Below are 20315 nucleotides of genomic sequence, written 5' to 3'. Positions count from 1 at the left end.
TATATATATATATATATATATATATATATATATATATATATATATAGCTTTAATATTATATATGTATGAATGTTTACTTTTTTACTCAATTAAATATAAACATTACTATTTTATTATTATTATTATTATTATTTTTTAAAGTTGAGCTTTTTAATTACACACAAGTATTGAAATTGATTGAGATCAGACATCTTATTAATCTTAAATATTTATAACATTTGAGTTGTGACAATTTGATGATCTTAAACTTTAAATTAATAATCTTTTAATAAAATTGGATTGATCAAGATATAACATTTTGTCAGTCCTAGTTTAAAACGCATGAGTTGTGACAACTTTGTGATCTTAAACATTTTCAGTTAATTTCAAACAAACAACCAAACATACTCATTATAATAAATTTCTCAGACCCAATGTCTCTTTCCTTTAATAAATTAAACATCTTCTAACTAAATCTAAATGTTCGCGACAAAACGTATTTCTTTAAAAGCAATCAACACATTTGTAGTTTTTATTCAAGAACTACATAATTTTGATTTCTCCATCGCACCGGGAGATACGTAGGAGCAAGATCGCACTCTTGTCAAACATAATAACAAAACTATTTTTTCTCTATATTTTAAATATACTTTTATCATTACATTCTTTTCATAAAAAGATTATATTTACATTTTAGAAAGGAGAAATAAATTTATATACGTAGCATTAATTTTGCATATTTAATTATAGGTAACTGTATTTTAACGGATGTCGTATGGTGCTAATACCTTCCCTACGCATAATCGACTCTCGAACTCAAAATTTGGTTTCAAAGACCTTTTTTTTTTCTTTTAAGGGTTTCCCAATATTTTTCCTATTTTAAAATAAACTTTGGTGGAGACTCCATTTAATTAGAGAAAAACTCAGAATTTTAGGCCGCGACAAGTCTGATTCCATGTTCTCTGCAATACTCTTCAAATGGACCTTTGTGTTCATCACTGTTATCTCTTCGACCAAATTTTAACTTTATTCCCTTTTCTCTTTCAACACTTGCATGAAGGTCCTTGAAGACTTCGAGTACATGGTTTTTATATTTTAAAAGAAAAATCCCCACTTTTCTAGAGTGGTCATCAATTAAAGAAAAAAATATGATGCACCAACAAGAGATTTACTATCTACCTTACAAACATCGGTATGAACAAAATCAAGAATAATTTGTCTCATATAAGTACCAAAAATATGAAACTCTATGTTGTTTAATGATTGCAAATTTTTAGAGGCGTATATTTCCCAAAACAAAAACTTTTATGTACAAGAATGTTTCATTTGTCAATCAAGTGACCATGACACATGTGACATAAATCTAAAGGTGTCTTCAACTACATTAACTTCTTTATTGCATAACTTAAAAAACATCATGTAAAGAGTAGTATAACTTTGTTACTTTGCTACCACTAGAGATCCTTTCGTAATTTTACACTCATCACCACCACCACTAAAGTAAGTGTGATAACCTTCAATGTCAAATGCTCTCACAGAAATCGTGTTGACATGGATATAAGACATGTATAATATTCTTTAATTGAAGCTTGCACCTAATTCCATTTTCAACCCAAACATCTCTCAAACCAATAATTTATGCATACTAATTCATCTCATATTTTTACTGTGCCAAAATCACTAATATTATAAGATAAAAAGAAATTGTAACACCCCAATATTTTTATATACATTATATATGTGTCTTTTAGTAATTTTCGTAATTTATTAATTAATTAATAATTTATTCTACATGTAAAGAAATTAAATTAAAATTTACCACTCTCTATTTTATTTGAATAATTATAATCTTTATTTTTATTTAATTGTTTTGGTGTGACAGTTACAATAGAATGGTTTATGGCATAATTATTTTCTACGTGGACAACTGTGTATTTTGTTTATTTGATTAGTTTCGATAATCATGAAATTGATGTGTTAGATACGTTGACTTTATTTTTTATGTGTGACCTGCAGTGATATTTTTGTCTTACTTGATTTATTTTAGTTGATGAAAACATTAGTTGAATTATTTAATTAAATTATAATTTATAGAAGTTATATCATTTATTAGTTTTATCTTAAACCAAATAAGTATTTAACCTAGGATATAGTAGAGTTAGTGAAAATCCATAGTTTTATTTATATATTTTATTTAATTAATTTAGTGTGACAATAATAAGATAATTGTTTCTTTAATGTTGAATTATTTGATGAAGTATATTTATATTAATTAATTAATTAATGGAGGTTTTGTTAGTAATTAATTAAAACTCGTAGGAGTATTTTTTTAGAGTGAACAATGACCAAGTCAATTTTGATCAAAATTTTAATCAGCCACACTACTACTCTTGATAGCTATATTTTATTTTTAATAGCATTTAATTATAGAACCGTGTGATTTCTACTTTACATCCACTCAAATGTGTAACAAGCAAGAATAAGTACATGAATGTCAATTAATTCATAGCGATTGGTCATTGAATAATACTATTCCAATTGAATTGTTTGCAATTAACCTCAATGAGAAAAATTATTCTCTTTCTCTAATCAGCTTCACGTCTCCATATTAGTCTCATACACCTTTTCCTCATATAATACGATAAAACTTGCAATAGTGCAGAAAGAAGTCCTAATCACCCATACCTCACATGTCATTCCCTAATCACCCACATATTCCCTCTCTTTCTTGTGGAAGCTCTAAGCTTTTGTTCCATCATCATTATGTGGTTTTTCGAGGGTTATATAGTGTTACGTGGAAGGAAAACGCCCAAGGTAAGGGTTTTTCCCCATGCAGAGTTAGACTAGATATTAAATTAGCAGTTTGTAGGATATTGATATGATGCCTGAATGTCTTAAAAGAAAAATGTTGATTTTATTTTCATCGTAAAGAAATTAACTATAATGTTTTGATTGTTTCTTTTGAGTAATACATCTATCTTGATGAATTTCATTATAGAGTTCTATTTTTATTATTATCCCTTAATAAATATGTTTGTAGTGAAAATGTTTAACGCTTTACGTGTTTTAGAGTACTTAATTATAAAGTTATCATTTTTATGATGATATCATTAGTAATATGTTTGTTATGATATATTTGATATTAAGTCTTGACTTTTTGAGTATTTAAAATTTAAAATTTGACTTTTATGAACATTATATGTGTCATCAGGAAATTGATGAGAATTTTATATTTTTAATTTTGACAATATGAGAAAATTGATTATTGAAATGCATTAATGTATAGTTCATTTTCATAATGTGGAAAACTTTATAGTGAAAGGAATAAAATTTCTATTGTTATTGTATTTTTGGTAATATGAGTTTTAATTTTTTTATCAATAACAAGTAGTCAAATCGAATCTTATGGATTATTAAAATGAAAGTGGTGATTTTGAGATATTTGTTCACGGGCATATTTCATGTGTTGAAGTTATTGAGCTATAACTATAAACATCCATGAGAATATAAATTTGATGTCTTATGTGATTAAAAAATTTAATCTGAAATATTTTGGCTTTGTGGTTGCCTAAGTGGCTGATGATTTGTATTTTAAATATTGTTATATTTGTGGTTGCCTAAATGTCTGATGATTTGTGTTTTAAATATTGTTATCTTTGTGGTTGCCTAAGTGGCTGGTGATTTGTGTTTTAAATATTATCTTTGTGGTTGCCTAAGTGGCTGATGATTTGTGTTTTAAATATTATCTTTGTGGTTGCCTAAGTGTTTGGTGATTTGTGTGATTATCTAAGTTGGTGGTGACATGTACTTTTTGAGTATCATTATCATTTCATGACATATCATATGCATCTTTGTGGACGCCTGTGTGGTTGGTTTAATTTTTCCCGATTGATATGGGTGACTTCTATGTGGACGCCCGTGTAGCTGGTTATATCCGTATCATATATGTTTAGGAGCATGCATAACTTGTATACATCTTATTGTTATTTTATTTTGATCTAATTATTTGCTCTATGGTTGCTACTTGATTTATTTAGATACATTTTATGACTTTTGATACACCTTTGAGAACTATTAAAGAATCAATTTATTTAAATCTTTTATGACGAAAAGATTTTATATGCGTATTTTATGGCAGTTAATTTATTATTTTGTTTAATTTTTGGTGTGGATGAATTGACCCCTTACACCAATATTTAGGTATTAATGATCTCAAAGAATTGCATGAATGATGTTTGATTGGTGCACGTGTGTGGGAAAATGATACTTTTACTTAAAAATAACGTTTTGCATTACTAAAATTTTTGTGGTACATTGTAAAGTTATTTATTCTTCATCATTAACTTTTAATAGAAATGCGGAAGTGAAGTTTCATTCGCTAGTAAATAATTGAATGTCATTAATTTCAGTCAACCTTACTTCTTTTGAATTTCACTTAAAAATAATTTATTTTATTTTAGAGCGTAAATGAATATCGATCTAACAATTGGAATATTAATTTTGCAAATAAATGAATAAATAATATTTTAGTAAATTGCATTACGTTCTTTTACAAAAAAAAAAGATATATCAAGTCATTTTCTGACGCATCTTCAAATTATTACATAATGAACTATTTTTAAGAAAAAAAAAATTATAGTTGTTTATAAAAGAAAACAAATACTTTTAAGTAATTTTTGGGTAAAAAATTTGGGGCATTACAGAAATCATGCTTAAGAGTGACATGATACGAGACACCATAATCAATAATCCAAGTTGAATCTTAACATGCAATATTTATGGAATTATCATCTTAAATAATGTAAGTATCACTAACCAATGCAACTACAACAATATATTTATCACTTTTCTTCCATTTGTCTTCTTATCTTTCTCTTTAGTGATCTCTCAAGAAATATGTAATTTCTTTTTATGTAACCCACATGGTCACAATTGTAGAATGTCGCTTATTTTTTAGTCCTAATTGACTTGTTGCAACTATCTAACTTGTCACACATATGAAAATGTCTGGTTTGACTTCTTCGTTGTGACTTTATAACTAGTACTTCTAATTTAGTGGAAGAACCAATTAAATCACTTTTTTTTTAGCTTCTTCATTTAACATGTTCTCTTTTACCGCTAACATTGACAACTTTCTATTTGAAATTAAATCGATCAATGTCACACCAAAGACTTCTCAATTGTCAAACATGAAACTCAATAGTAACAACATTTGTAACTCATAATCGAATTTTATATATGTTGTTGACAACTGATTTATTTTATTATGAAAAATACTCACACGCTCTGCCACTAAATCCATATCTTTATATTCATATTCATCAGTTTTCGAATCAAGCATACCTTATTTTACATTGTCTCTCACTAAGACAACTATTTTTTAGACCACTGTCTTTCTATTCATCTTATTTTTTTCACTTCCGACCTTGATACTAATAATAAAATATATCAATAATTTAATTGCAGTGATATCAACAACATACTAAAGTTACAATAAATTTATTGCCCAACCTAAAATTAATTTTTCCTAAAAAAAAGCTAAATATTAATCTCAAAATACATTAAAACATTCATTAGGACGTGTACGAAAGAGATGAAAAGGAAAATGGAGATGATTTAGTGGACTTGGTATAGTACCTTATTATTATGGTTTAATTGTAGATTTAATTTCTCTATTTTTATCAATTTATAAAATTAGTCTCTTGTTTTAAAATATGATAGTTTTGATCCCTCAATCTGATTTTTTTAATTTAAAAATTGACAATGTGACATGCCTTAAATAATATGACATATAATACAATGATGTAAAATAATTAATATCCATGAAATTACAATAAAATTATCTTAAAACTTAACTTTTCACTTTAGAAATTTTTATTTTTGTAATTTAATTAATAAAATATAATTAATTAATACATCTATATGATTTTATATCATAAAATCGTATACAACATCATTTAAAATATATTAAACCGTCAATTTTTAGTTTAATAATTTAAGAGAGAGATTAAAATTGTCAAATTTTAAAATATGAAACCAATTTCGTGAGCTTACTAAAATATAGATACTTAAACTACATTTAACCTATTATTATTAACAACAATTTCTACGGTACTATGAAGAAAAAAGAGTGTATATATACTATCAAAATTTTAACTAATAATTGAGTTAGTTTCTCACTAATTCATCTAAGCTTTCATACATTGCATATTAAATGTCGGACTAAATCAATTACACATTCATTAAAGTAATGTCATTTAATTATTGATAAATTAATGTGATAGAATATCAATCGGAAAATGTAAGTACTCTTGTTATTTTATTCCTTGTTTTTATGTTGTTGCTTTGTCTTTGGATTCCGGAAAGAAAAAAAAAACAGTCTACACACACAACATCGAAACAAGGATCTTCATAATCACGCAGACAACCTCAGTTCACACAGACAACTGGTTTTGTTTCCAACGTTTACTTCTCGAAACTAAACCCAGGTCTTCTTTCTCTCTCTTTCTGTTAAAGTTTTTTGTCTTTACCACTTTTTTTATTCTAATTTTGTTTTACCCTTTGATGGGGTTTTGTTATTTGTTTCTTTTTTTGGGGTTGGGGTTTGTTAATTGTTGATTGGGGTAATTTTGGTCTGATTAGGGTTTTTGCTTTTATTTTTATTTTTAATTAATTTCAGTGAAAATAACACGGCGTAGAAGATGCAGCAGACACCGCAAATGATTCCTATGATGCCTTCATTCCCACCAACAAACATAACCACCGAGCAGATTCAAAAAGTATGGTTTTTTAATCCCTTTTTTTTTCAATTACAAGTTAGAGATGTTTAGTTCAAGTTTTTCATGGTTTCTTTCGGATTTTATTGTTCCTTTCTTCATTCTCATGATTTGGATATTGAGAAGTTATGGTTATTAAACTAGAGATAGTGATTTGGATTTGTGATAAGCTGTGTAATCTTATCTTTTTCTGATTTGTTATTCACCATGATGATAGCTAAGTTCTAGTTCTAGCACCCAAGAGACAAGATTCTTTCTAGTTTTTAGTGGACAGATGTAATGGGTCAATTTGAACTAGGAATGTAACAAATAGTGAATATACAGTTATTGTTCAAGATGAAGGGGTGAGTCTGTAATTATGATTTAATCAAGGGAATGGTTTTCATGTGGGAGGTTTGTGGTCTGAGTTAAGTATCACCGACACTTCTGATGAAAGGTTGTGCCCGACGCTGACGCTTTGATTATATTCAATTAACTCATTTTCTCAAATTTTTATTACTAGTGTCGATAGGTTTGTGTCAGTATCGTGTACGGTGTCGGTGTTAGTATTTGTGCTTCACATGGTATGATTGATATATGTCTCAATTAATTCTTTGCACATCAAACTGTGGAAAGCAAGAAGGCACATGAAGTGCATCTAAATGACATTACAATTTTAATATGTTTGTTCTTTGAGTTGTTTTTAGAATACTATCAAGATTCAAGAACTTGAAGTGTTTATTTCTGTACCGGCGAGAACTAAATTAGTTGATACTGGGTCTTTGATTTGCAACATAGGCTTTCTCATTTTTTTCTCCCTTTTTCTTTGGGAAGGTCAATTATTTAATAGGAAGTAATGGAGCTTCAACTTGCTGCATAAACTCTTTATTTTACAATACTCTGTATCCTTGGAAAAACTTATCATCTATTAGGAAATTTATGTTCATAAATTCAGTGCCTTATCTCACTACGTGGTTTGGTTCCATGGACCAAGTAAAGCGATGTAGAGTAAAGTCGGTTTTAACAATATAACGTAAAGTTTTCTTCACTCTTCCTCTACTTAATTGTCTTTCAATTGCTTTAGGGTATGTAGTGGTGTCTTAAAGCTTTAATTTATGTGAAATACCTGTCTTATCCTTAAAAAAAATCAGTTGGATATCTCATCATTCTCGTTCATTTCAGTGATTTGTTGGATGGAAAATGGTTGAAAGCATTTTTGGGAGTTATGATTCATGAATCCTTTTACCTATAGTCTGATAGAAAATACTCGTAGTTCAACAATACCTTTTGAGTGTTAATTTACCATTGTAAGATTTGGATTTTAGTAAATCATGGGAAATGTGGAGATTGTTGATTGTATTACAGCAGTCACGCTCATCATTTTTTTTAGGCAGGGTGAATTGAATTTCTGTTTTTAGTCAAATAAGCTTTAATCACATGGCTAAACAAAATAGGATCTGGCACCTCCAGCATCCTCCATGAAATTGGATTGTAGGAATATTGTGAAGTTGGAAGAACTTATTTACACCTTATTTGGGTTTATCTTATTTTGGTGTATAAATGTGTCTGGGAGAACTTGTGATAATAGCTTATTACATGTTCATAAGTTGTTTTCAGCTTAATTCAATGAACTCTTGAAAATAGCTTATGAAAACAATTTACAACATATATGAAAACAATTTTAAAACAACTCCTTGATTATAGAAATAACTTATACATAATTATATCCATTCAGAATTATATTATATCATGAAACTGTCTAGAACCTAAGGTTTTTCCTCATATATCTATTTATCGCAATAACTATTACTTCACAAATGGGATGATAAGTTAAACATGAATAGTCGGCACCAGTCTTAATTGTTTAATTTGAAAGCCATGTCTTGCCTATGATGCAGTATCTTGATGAGAACAAGAAGCTGATCTTGGCCATATTGGACAATCAAAATCTTGGAAAACTTGCAGAATGTGCCCAGTAAGTGACCTCTAAAACGTGTCTGCATATTTTGTTAGTGCTGCTGACATTTGTTCTTCTGACTCAAATTATTACCTGATTGTCTCTTTATCCTCAGATCCCTAACGTTTTTAACTAAATTTGGTTGGCGATTCACTAAAGTATTTATACATAATTTATAGTAATCATTATTGCTGATAACTAAATCCACTACTACCTTTGTCTCTATATATAAGACCCTGTTGACTAAATCAAGGGAATTAAAAAGTTGGTTGTTATATTAAATTTGTTGACAATTTGAATTGTTTTGCTAATTTATCCTTGAAGAAAGAGAATTAGTTTATGGATTTATTGTAATATTTAGTACAAATTGCAGAAAAAGATGTAACATAATTAAGGGTAAGTTAATAAAGCAATAATTAATGCACTTCAAGAATTGAAAAGGCTCTTATATAAAGGGGGGACAAATCTCAAGAGGGTCCTATATTTAGGGATGGTGGTAGTAATAATATAACTTTATCATCTATATGCAAGCTTTTGTTCTCTTAAATATTTGTGTCAATGTCGGTACATGGCTGACATTTCAACTTTTATGTAATGGTTGTGTGATGATTTGATGTGTTAGGTACCAAGCTCAGCTTCAGAAGAATTTGATGTATTTAGCTGCAATTGCTGATGCGCAGCCGCAAACACCAACCATGCCTCCACAGGTAAAACTAGACCCTAGCTGGTCCCTTGGAAAGTCTTAACAAATTCCACATAACATGGGTTTCATTATTGCCTTGTATTGAACTCGTGCAGATGGCCCCGCACCCTGCAATGCAACCAGGATTCTATATGCAACATCCTCAAGCCGCTGCAATGGCTCAGCAACAAGGAATGTTCCCCCAAAAAATGCCAATGCAATTTGGTAATCCACATCAAATGCAGGATCAACAGCAGCAGCAGCAGCAGCTACACCAGCAGGCCATGCAAGGGCAAATGGGGCTTAGACCTAATAACGGCATGCATTCCATGCACAACGAAGCTTCTCTCGGAGGTGGAGGCAGTGGTGGTCCGCCTTCGGCTTCCAATCCAAACGATGGACGTGGTGGTGGAAGCAAACAAGATGGTTCGGAAGCTGGGACAGCTGGTGGAGATGGCCAAGGAAGCTCAGCTGCAGCCGCACATAACAGTGGAGATGGCGAAGAGGCAAAGTAACATGATTTCGTGTATGTTTAATAAGACAATAACATGCGACTGTTGATAGTAGGATTTTCTTAAAAAAAGTAGCAGGACTAGTTTGATCTGATGCCCTTTGATTGGTCGACCAAAGGACGGAAGAGCTTAGGTAGATGTTGTGTTGCTAGGGTTTTTGCATGCAGCAAGTTTGTGTCGACTGAAATTGTTGTTGCCGCAATAGGAAGTACTTTGTAGTGTGGTTGAATTGGGAGCAACTTTCTCACCTCCCGTTTCAAAAAATTTAAATATGGTTCTGGAAGTATAGTTTCAGACGATATAATTTGTTCAAAAATGTACTTCTGAATGTCTAAAAATTGTGTCTTTTTAGATGTATACTTTCGAAGTGATTTTGGTGGGTGGAGAAAGTTCTTAGGCCCGGAACTTGTATTTCAAGAACAATCCGGACCGCAATAGTACTTTGAGCTGGTGCTACTGCTAAAGGATATGTTGAGTACAATATTATTCTGAGCTTAGTGTTTGCTTCTTGTGTTTTTTTTATTTAGATTTTTTGTTGTTGCAATTCAAGCTGCAGCCGATGATTTTGGTCATTGCATGTAGATCAGATTATTTGTATTTTATTGAGTTTTAAACTCAATTAAATAATGGTGTTGATTGCTTTCTTTTGATGATCTACTTGGGTGTCTCAATAAAAGAATTTTTGTTTTTGTTTTTTAAAGAATTTAGCAGCAAAACTCGAACACACTAATGTATAGAAAGAATATCTTATAGAAAGAGTATCTTGGGTTCGAATATGTGCTTTAAACATATCAAATGTTTAAGTAGTTACTATAAAATTAAAGAAAAGGGAATTGAAGAATAAAGAGTGGTCCATGACTCTAAAAAGAGGAGCAGGGACTCAGCAGGCTAATGGGGATTGTAAGACTTTAAAAGGGGGGTGTGATACGGTGTTCATACTCCTGGTGCTGTCTTTGAGTATTTTCTAAGTAATAAATTGCGGAATTTAATATTCTTGGTTGTGATTAATGCAGCCTCACACATAAACATATATGTCATCATCCAATTAGGTTGCATATATACGTATCTTGGAGGTCCAAATATAACTGGTTTATGAATTGTATCGGATAACGTAAAGAATTATACGAATCGTAATTAGATGTATTTAAATTTAGTGTCTGATAGTGCCTCGAACAATGTTACTGTCAAGGGAGGAAATTTGTGAGAAACCAAAAAATAATAAATTTGTGCTGAGATCTTTTTTAAGAAAAAATAGGAAAGAACGAAAACGGTTGAAATTAAAACTATAATGATTATATATTTTGACCAATCAATGTAATATATCCAATAATTTGATGATAACAAATAATATTGCGATATAACAAACAAAAATTGAGATATAACAATTGTTCTTGAAGTATTTTAATCATCAAGTTGTGTTTTGAGTGTGTAAAAAGCTTTGAACTTGAGGATATAATTGCTAAATTTTACTATATATGAAATAATATAGCTCATACAAAGAGTTGGAATAGGCTTGGTTGGAGAGTGATTATTTTTGTGGTTCATGCTTTTTCTTCTCTTGATTATTCTTTTTTTGTTTCTCACAAAATTAGGGAGGGCAGAAATAGCAAGTTTGACCCAAAAAAAACCTACAATAATATGTTGTAACCAGATTTTAATGTTATATTTTTCTCCTATACTAAATTAAATAAATATCGTACTAGTTGTCCAGAACTTGTCTATATACCCATTAATGTTCAATAATAATACAATTTATTCGTTTGGAAGCAGATCTGGTCCACAATGGGAGCCATTCGAAAACATATCCCTTGCAAAGGAAGATTTTGAAAAAAAACTATTAGAGAAACCGCAGCAAATGACTTAGAGATTCCCCACGTAGATATATGAGTGTTTCTCTAATAGTTTTTTTCAAATATAGTCTTATCTGAAACCGCAGATATATTCCTAAACAAATGTAAGCCGCAGCAAATTCCTCACGTATTACCTGCGGAATTAATTGCTTCGGAACATCCGCAGGTAAAACAAACATTTATAGTAGTGATATTAGTATATAACTTTTTGTAATTATGATTTTATTGGTCCAAATTAATTTTATGTATCTGTTATAGTTATTCGTAAATAAGACTATATTTGTCAAAATTGATTTTTTTGGTTAACATATATTATCTGAATAGAATTGATAGGAATTTCTTTTGTATGACTTCATAATGAATTTTTTGAAATTGTCATTTTAAAATCTTTCTAAATACGACTATTACAATTTATTTTTCGAAATTGTCATTTTAAAATATTTACAAAAAATTATGCCAATATAAATAGAAATAGTTCAAAAAGTAATTTGATTATTATAATTAAAAAATTTGACATTTAATATTTATACGACATTTATGAAAAATAATTAGTCATGATAGAGTTGTTACTATATTTGTCCAAATTGATTTTATTTGCCCGTATTTTGTATATGTACCAGACAATTATCATGTATTTCATGTTTGCTACACACGTTATAAATTGATATGAGCATCGTCCACAAACTCTAAATGTGGAGTAGAATTTTTGAGAAATCAATATGCTTTAGTTAATGCAATAGAATAAGAAATTGCTTAAAGAATCATGTTTACCACAATTTACCATTTTTGTATCAATGAATTTGGTAAATCGGTAATTGAATGAAAATAGGAAATTATTTAGGTCATGCTATTATAGGGGTGATAATAGGTGGCCAGACTTTGAAAGGTCTGAGTCTGATTTACGATTAATTTTTTAAGCTTAAATTTGGCATACGGCCTATCATAGATTTTTTTTTCGGTTTGGCCTGACCGTTTTAAAAGCCTGGTCTGACCTAGAAGCTTATTTAAAAGGTTTATTCATATGAAAATATTTAAATGCTCTACTCATATCATATGATGCTCTCCACATACCAATATCAATATACATATCTATATATATTAAATAAAAAATTATTTTTCTAACAAAATAATTTTAAAAAATCTGAAACAAACATCCTTTAAACTCTAAAACATAATTTTTAGTTTCAAAGAATAGCTTTTTTCTGAAACAAATGCACCCATTATTATCTCTCAAACAAATATGAAACGACTACTGAGTGATTGACAAATTGAATGACTACCGAATATAGAACGACTACCGAATATGGAATGACTACAGAGTGATTGTCTAATTGATAGAATTTAAAATAGGAAATAATATTATTAATATAATAATAAAAAATAATATTAATAAATAATAAAATATATATATATGCCGGTCTGTCAGGCCTAATAAGCTTTTTTATAAGCTTGAGCCTGACCTATTTAAATAATTAGGCTTTAAAAATAGTATGAGCCAAACCTTTTTATTAAATAGGCCAGGCCAGACCAAGTCATAAGTAGGTCAGACCATAGGCCCCTGACGAACGACCTAACCTATTCTCATCCCTACGTGCTAACAATCAAAGACCTTGCGAGAATATATATGTCACCTATTTTAAATTCGAGAATGGAAAATCAAATCAAAATTTAAGAGTAAAGATGATACTTTATTATAATGCAATTTCAAATCAAATTAAAATTAGAAATCAAACTTGAAGAGATTGTCAAAAAATCCAAACACTAAAACTAAAGAACATTCCTTTATTCGTGTTGATAACAGTTAAATCGTAATAGCAGAGAAATAGAACAGAACATTTAATCTTTATATTCTTCAATGATTTGAATGAAGTTGAATAAGTGTTGTTTCCAATGTCAAATGGATAATTCATCTTCAATGGTGTCATATTGTCCGATTCTAATGGCAAATCTATTGTTTCTTTATCTTCAACAACTCTAACATGAGCATTATATTCAATATCTGAAAATTTGTTCAACATATCCTACACAAATGAAATATGAATTAAAATTATTTGATATTGATTAGTTTAAATTATTCCACAAAATGTAAACCAACAATTTAGGTTCATGAGATGAATAGTTTATTTATTTGAGCAATTCCCAAATCTTTGTCACTTTCATTGGAGACAATAACATCCCTTTCAACACATCTACCCACCATTATGTTCGACTGCTATAAAACAATTGTATTAATGAATTATTGGTCAACTAAAATAATAGATTAGTATTTCCCGGAAAAAAAATATACTTATTAAAATTTGAATTGAAAATTATAAAATTAAACCTGAATAACTTTAAACTTTGCAATCAAGCTTGAGTTATTTGTGAGTTTCTTGACTCCGTATAACATTTCAAATCGAGATTCACAACTCAGATTTGAATCACCTTTGAAAAGAAAGGTAGAATCCACCAGGTCATAAATTTCTTTGGGGATGATTCCAAAAGAAATATCCTAAAACCATTAGTCATATAAAGTTGAGGTTAGCTAATTATGTACAAAGACATTTAATGTTATTTTGTTTATTATATAGTGATATAGTGTTTATGATACAAAAAGGACGAACACACACACCCTATATGTTTTAATTAATTATGCTGCTGATTTTTTAAACAACATAAGCATCCAATCAAATATATCAAAGGTGGCTGAATCAATTGTGTCAATCACACGAAGTTTAATTCTTTAGAGAGAGGAAACATTCATAATATGTTTGTTACATTTTTCACAATAATACATGCGCTTGTTGACATGTTTCTTATTGCACACGATATACCACCAGTCACTTGTGTCAACGACACGTTTCGCAGTGCCCTGATGGCACACAACATGTATTATTGTTGACACAATTGACTGGTGGTATCCAACGACATGTATTATTGTGGAAAATGTAACAAACATGTTATAAATGTTTCCCCTCGCTATAGAATTAAGCTTCATGTGATTGAAACTTTTGTTATATTTGATTCCATGTTGTTTAAAAAATCAACAACATAATTAATTGAAACATATGGGGTATCTATGTCCTTTTTGTATCACAAATACTATATATTAAATATAATAACATTAAACGTGTTTGTACATAATTAGCTAATTTTAACTTTACGAACATTCAAACTATTATTAATATTAAAAGAGTAATTATAATCATTAACATTTTGGTTTCAAAATCGAAATTCAAAATTTATACCAATTCGGTTACAAAATATTAACTGTCAAACAATTATAAATATACATCAAATACAAATAATTGCAAATTAATTACTTTAATTTCATGTCAATTAACACAATAAAACAACAAATTCACTTACCAAAATTCGAAGAGACATGACTTTGTCCATCATTTCTAAATATTTATATAGTATATATATTTACCAATATCCAAAGTAAAAACATATTTTTCTTGAACAAGTTACTATATATATATATATATATATATATATATATGTATATATATCAACTTTATTTTCACGTTTTATTTTATTGAAAAGTAAATATATTTAAATCTTTTTGAATGATCAGCTCTAAATTTATTTGATTATTTACATGATAAATTTACATTTTGATTATTTAATTATTTATGCACTATTAAATAAATAAATAAAACATGTAACTTAAAAATTTGGACAACAATTGAAAAAAATTAAAACATTAATTATGGATTCAAACCCAAAACTTAATAATTGTGTGTGTGTGGACTTTAAGTGGTGTTTACTATTTCGTATTGTTTTCATAAAAAATAATAGAATATTCTGTTTAAAAAAAAAAAAACAACGGAACATAAATTATATTTATCGCTATTATAGTTGTTGATGTAATATCATTGTCGTCATCATCTTCAAATTTAAACTCTACATGACTAATGGATTTTCATATATATTTTTATACCTCTTTAAATTCCAAACATTTTACATGGATCAAATGTTTACATCTATAGAATATATAATTTACATAATTTCAACAATTTACCCGTTGTCCTTCTTGTTTGGCCTATAATTTACCAAAAATATAAAATTTATATAATTTCAACAATTTATATGTAATTTATCAAAAATACATGGAAGGGTATTCACAATTTTTGCAACTATCAATGACATTGATTACAAATTTGGATGAAATTACATTGGATGTGAAAACAATCTCACAAAATTAATTCAACAAGGCCAACAATACAATTGTCCCCTCATGTGACATGACATCAAAGTATCCTCACCAAGGTATCACATAAAATTTTATTTTCCCCACCTTCATTTTGTTTAACTCATAACTATGACATAAATTGATTTTTTTTATAGGTTCAAGATTCAATTGAGAGTGTGAGATGAAACAACAACAACATTCACTATGTTTGATAAAGAAGCTCAAAAACTCCTCAACACTACAACAACTCAACTTTTGGAGAAATTGGACAATATAGACATATCATCCACTCTATAAAATGGCTCATCTTTAAAATAAGATTGTTGGATAAGAACTTGAAAAAAGGATACAAACATACACGTTCACAAAGCAATAAAAACATTCACATATCATCATTAGATGAAGAGACAATCAAGACAACAATTACAAAAAAAAAAAAAGATTGTGGTCGAGCATATTACATCATCTGACGAAGAATTTGTCCTTCTATATACCTTAAGGAGAACAAAAAAGAATAAACCAAAAGAAAAACAACCGGGAGATGTAATGTAATTGATCAATTAAAAAAATCCAAAAATAAAATAAAAAATTTAAAATCGGGGGAATACATGAATGTATTTCCAACGTACTATTTCACTTTACTCATTTTTAGTTTCAGCCACAAAGTAATACATTTTGTAACTCAATTATATATCTATTAAGTCTATCTGTTAATTTCAATTATCAAATACATTACTTCAACATTTAACATATCCACCAATCTCAATATTAAAACGTTACTTGATTTATTCAAGTCATTCGTACTTCTCTTCTATGTATATATTTAGTCTAATAATCATCTTTAATATAATGCAAATTTCATAAAATACATAACTCAAATATTCAAATAAACTCATTTTCATCTCCAACAATATCAAATAAAGAATGAAAATATGAGTTTATTTAAAAATTTAAGTTATAAATTTGATTAAATTTGCATTTTATCGAAGATAATAATGAATGTTGAGTTTTGTTTGAAAATTTTGATAATTTTTTTGAATTTTTGTAAAAAAAAAGGACAACATTGTTGACATTTTAAATCATAAAATATCAAATTGTCAATTAAAATTAAAATAAAGGATCAACTCAGAAAAAATAAAAGATAAATGACTAAAATTAAGGAAGCACATATGTAATTTAACTAAAAAAAAAAAAAAAAACTATCATGACGTTTAATTTAATAATAACTCCGGATGTGTTTTAGTCACTTAGAATTTTAATTAACAGCATATTCATTATCTCGAATTTTTTTTTTTGCAAATATGATTCATCTAGGGATTAAGTTTTTCCAATTACTTTTATTAAATTTTAACTGACTGCATATTCATTAGCTCAAAAAAATTAGCAAACATTATTCATCTAGGGATTAAGTTTTCCCAATGACTTTTTTTAAATATTAAAAGTTTTTTTTTCTTCTTAAAAATTAAATTCGATTTCATTTTTTTTTCTCGATGAATAAAATCGATTATCACTCTTTAAGTTAAAAAATATCACATTCAATATACCAAATAAAATATAATGGATAAAATAATTTAATTTGAGATTATATTTGAGTTAATTTAAAAAAAATGTAATTCAACGATCAACTTATAATATTATAATATAATAGGAGTATAAAATAAATATGTAACGAAATTTAATTATTGAATTAAAAAAAGTAGCATAATTCCATATATAATAAAATCTTATTGATTTTAAACTTTGTCAATGACAAGGGAATGTTTCACGTTATTTGGCAATAGTCCACTAATTTTGGGTATCAATCAATCAACTAGCAAGATCGTACCGGTTGCACCAAAAATCTGCACATTTAATACAAATCCTTATTTGGAAACATTACTTAATATAATTTATATTGTATATATTTTAACAAATACCCTTCTTTGAAAAAATATATAATGTGTATGGATAAATGAAAAATAATACATTGAATATATATATATACAAAATAAATTATGACTAAAAAAAGTTCGATACAAAAATTCAATATAAAAAAAATTCCATACTTTTTATTGTTCACACAAGTAACAATTTTAAAAAGTAAAAAATCTAATAAGTTTTCGTCTGAGAGCCTTATTTGTTAAAACCCTAATTTCTCCCACATCTTTTAGGCGCAGATATCCTATAAATATGCCACACCATTTAGACAAATTACAAAAATCTCTGCAAGCCAAAACAAAACATCCAAAAGAAAGGATATAAAGAACAATGGGATAAAATATTTTTAATTTTATAAAAATAAATTAAAAATTATACGTTATAAATGTAATATATTAAATTATTAAATTATACTTTTCTATAAAAATAAGTACTTTTCTAACTTTTAATTGTTTATTCAATCATTTTATCATAATTTTATATTTGTTCCTTTATGTACAATATATTAATTTGTTTGTCGATATAATTTTTATAATTTAAATTTAGAAAATAAATTACTCAAAATCAATTTATTTGTGTATGCGACGGGTGTCACACTGCTAAAGATATATGTTATAAAAAAATACAATCTAAATATATAGGTGATTAATTTTACTTATTCATACTATATTTCTTCAATCTTTTTTTAGATATTCAATTTTTTAATTTATTGTATATTCAATATTCTAATAACTTAATTAATATTTTGTATATTTAATTTTGTACTAACTTAATATTCAGTATCAATTTTATAAGTTACTTTTATATATAACATTTACGACGAGAGAGTAATGTCTGGGTTTCATATAGAGAAAATCTTAAATTTCATAATTTAAAAAAAATTAAATTGTACAAAATATTATTTTTAAAATAAATTTATCTGTGAATGACACATGTTAGACACTAGTCATAAAACTAGGAATTTTGATCTTGTATCTAGTGCCTTAATTTATTTATATTCAAACCTCTTTGCAAACTAATTATTGCATATTTTTTTATTTGTTTTGGTACAAAATTATTGCATATTTTTATTATTTGCATATTGGGAATGAGGTAGGGAATAGAAATAAAATATTACAACATATTCTTCAAATTAAATACCAGTAGATAATGATATTGATACCTTGACCCAGAATAATAAATAATGATATTGACACTGATATTTTATTTTTTAATTATATTGTCACTGATACTTTAAACTTTATATTTTTTCAAGCTTTTTAAACTTTATATTTGACTCAAATAAAAACATTCTAGCTATAAATAATCGTAATATTAATAAAAACCCAAAAAATCTAATTTATTAAATTTTCAAATTTTCAAACATTAATTCTCAATCACAAAGTCAAACAACAAAAAAATATTGCAACGCATAAATTTGAATTGTCAATTCTATGTAGTAGTATAGAAGTAACGATAAATTAGAAGGAAGCATAAAATTACGTAACCAAAATCCAAAAACACAAAACTCTTACATATATTCATCTTCTTCTTTTTCAGTACTCAATATTCTTCCAATTCAAACAACAAACTTCATAGCAAAAAAAGAAATTCGAAAATTCCTATAAACATGAAAACAGAACATAACAAGAAACTTTCAGTTACTAATACCATCGTTAAAATAGCAAAACCCGCGTCGTATTTTATCTTCCTTTTGCTAACTTACACCTTAGGTTACTTATCCCACTCTTTTTCTCCTCCCTCATTACCACCACCAAATTTCCCACCTCCACCGCCGCCGGAAACTTCTTCTATTCTCCGCTTCTCCGTCATTGACACAACCGAGCTCGCTTCGTTCCGAGTCACGACTCAGTGCTCCGATCCAATTCCACCGGAAAAAATTTACCGGGAACTCATCGACCGCATCTTCAACGGAACCTCTCCGTTCACCGACTTTCCTCAGCCGCACGTGGCGGAGAAGCTTCTTCGCAGTAAAAAAGTCAGAGGTTGGGGTTCAAACGGCGCCGTTTTTGAGAACCTAATTCGTAAAGTGAATCCACGAATCATCGTTGAGGTTGGAACGTTTCTCGGCGCTTCAGCAATTCACATGGCTGAGTTGACTCAGCGACTCGGGTTGAAAACTCAAATCTTCTGCATCGACGATTTTCGTGGTTGGGCCGGGTTTAGAGACGATTTCAAAAACATAGCTATGTTAAACGGTGACGTTTTGCTTTATCATCAGTTTCTTCAGAATGTGGTTACTTTTAATCAAACCGGGTCGGTTTTACCCGTACCGTTTTCGAGCGGGTCTGCTTTAGCGAAGCTTTGTGAATGGGGTGTTTTGGCCGATTTGGTTGAGATTGATGCGGGCCATGATTTTTTATCGGCTTGGGCCGATATAAACCGGGGTTTTCGGATACTCAGGCCCGGTGGGGTTATTTTTGGGCATGATTATTTTACTGCTGCAGATAATAGAGGGGTTAGAAGAGCGCTTGATTTATTTGCTA

At 28.5% G+C, this 20315-nt stretch overlaps 2 protein-coding genes across 2 annotated transcripts in view; both read left to right on the top strand.

The window, feature by feature from the left end:
- Window positions 1-6318: 6318 nt before the first annotated feature.
- LOC101508094 (GRF1-interacting factor 3) lies at window positions 6319-10387 on the top strand. The gene is made up of 5 exons (XM_004510568.4): window positions 6319-6467; window positions 6659-6758; window positions 8633-8709; window positions 9314-9398; window positions 9490-10387. Exons 2-5 carry the CDS (start codon window positions 6681-6683, stop codon window positions 9886-9888), a joined length of 639 nt encoding a protein of 212 aa, XP_004510625.1. The 5' UTR covers window positions 6319-6467; window positions 6659-6680; the 3' UTR covers window positions 9889-10387.
- Window positions 10388-19279: 8892 nt separating this feature from the next.
- Window positions 19280-20315, top strand: part of LOC101508409 (uncharacterized) — a 1514-nt gene continuing 478 nt past the window's right edge. The window contains exon 1 of the mRNA XM_073370880.1: window positions 19280-20298. Within this exon, the coding sequence (XP_073226981.1) occupies window positions 19439-20298 (860 nt within the window). The 5' untranslated portion in view covers window positions 19280-19438. The remainder of the gene's footprint in view (window positions 20299-20315) is intronic.

Source organism: Cicer arietinum, chromosome 7 (assembly GCF_000331145.2).
Source record: "Cicer arietinum cultivar CDC Frontier isolate Library 1 chromosome 7, Cicar.CDCFrontier_v2.0, whole genome shotgun sequence".
Taxonomy (NCBI): Eukaryota; Viridiplantae; Streptophyta; class Magnoliopsida; order Fabales; family Fabaceae; genus Cicer; species Cicer arietinum.
The sequence above is the reverse complement of the archived record's forward strand: the minus strand, read 5'-3'. Positions and strand labels throughout refer to the sequence as shown.

What these genes read in the sequence shown, in the direction of transcription:
- LOC101508094 (XM_004510568.4), top strand. Translation starts at nt 6,681, where the DNA reads ATGCAGCAGACACCGCAAATGATTCCTATGATGCCTTCATTCCCACCA. An exon ending in CCACCGAGCAGATTCAAAAA is followed by an intron (nt 6,759 to 8,632) that starts GTATGGTTTTTT and finishes CCTATGATGCAG; the next exon opens with TATCTTGATGAGAACAAGAA. An exon ending in CACCAACCATGCCTCCACAG is followed by an intron (nt 9,399 to 9,489) that starts GTAAAACTAGAC and finishes GAACTCGTGCAG; the next exon opens with ATGGCCCCGCACCCTGCAAT.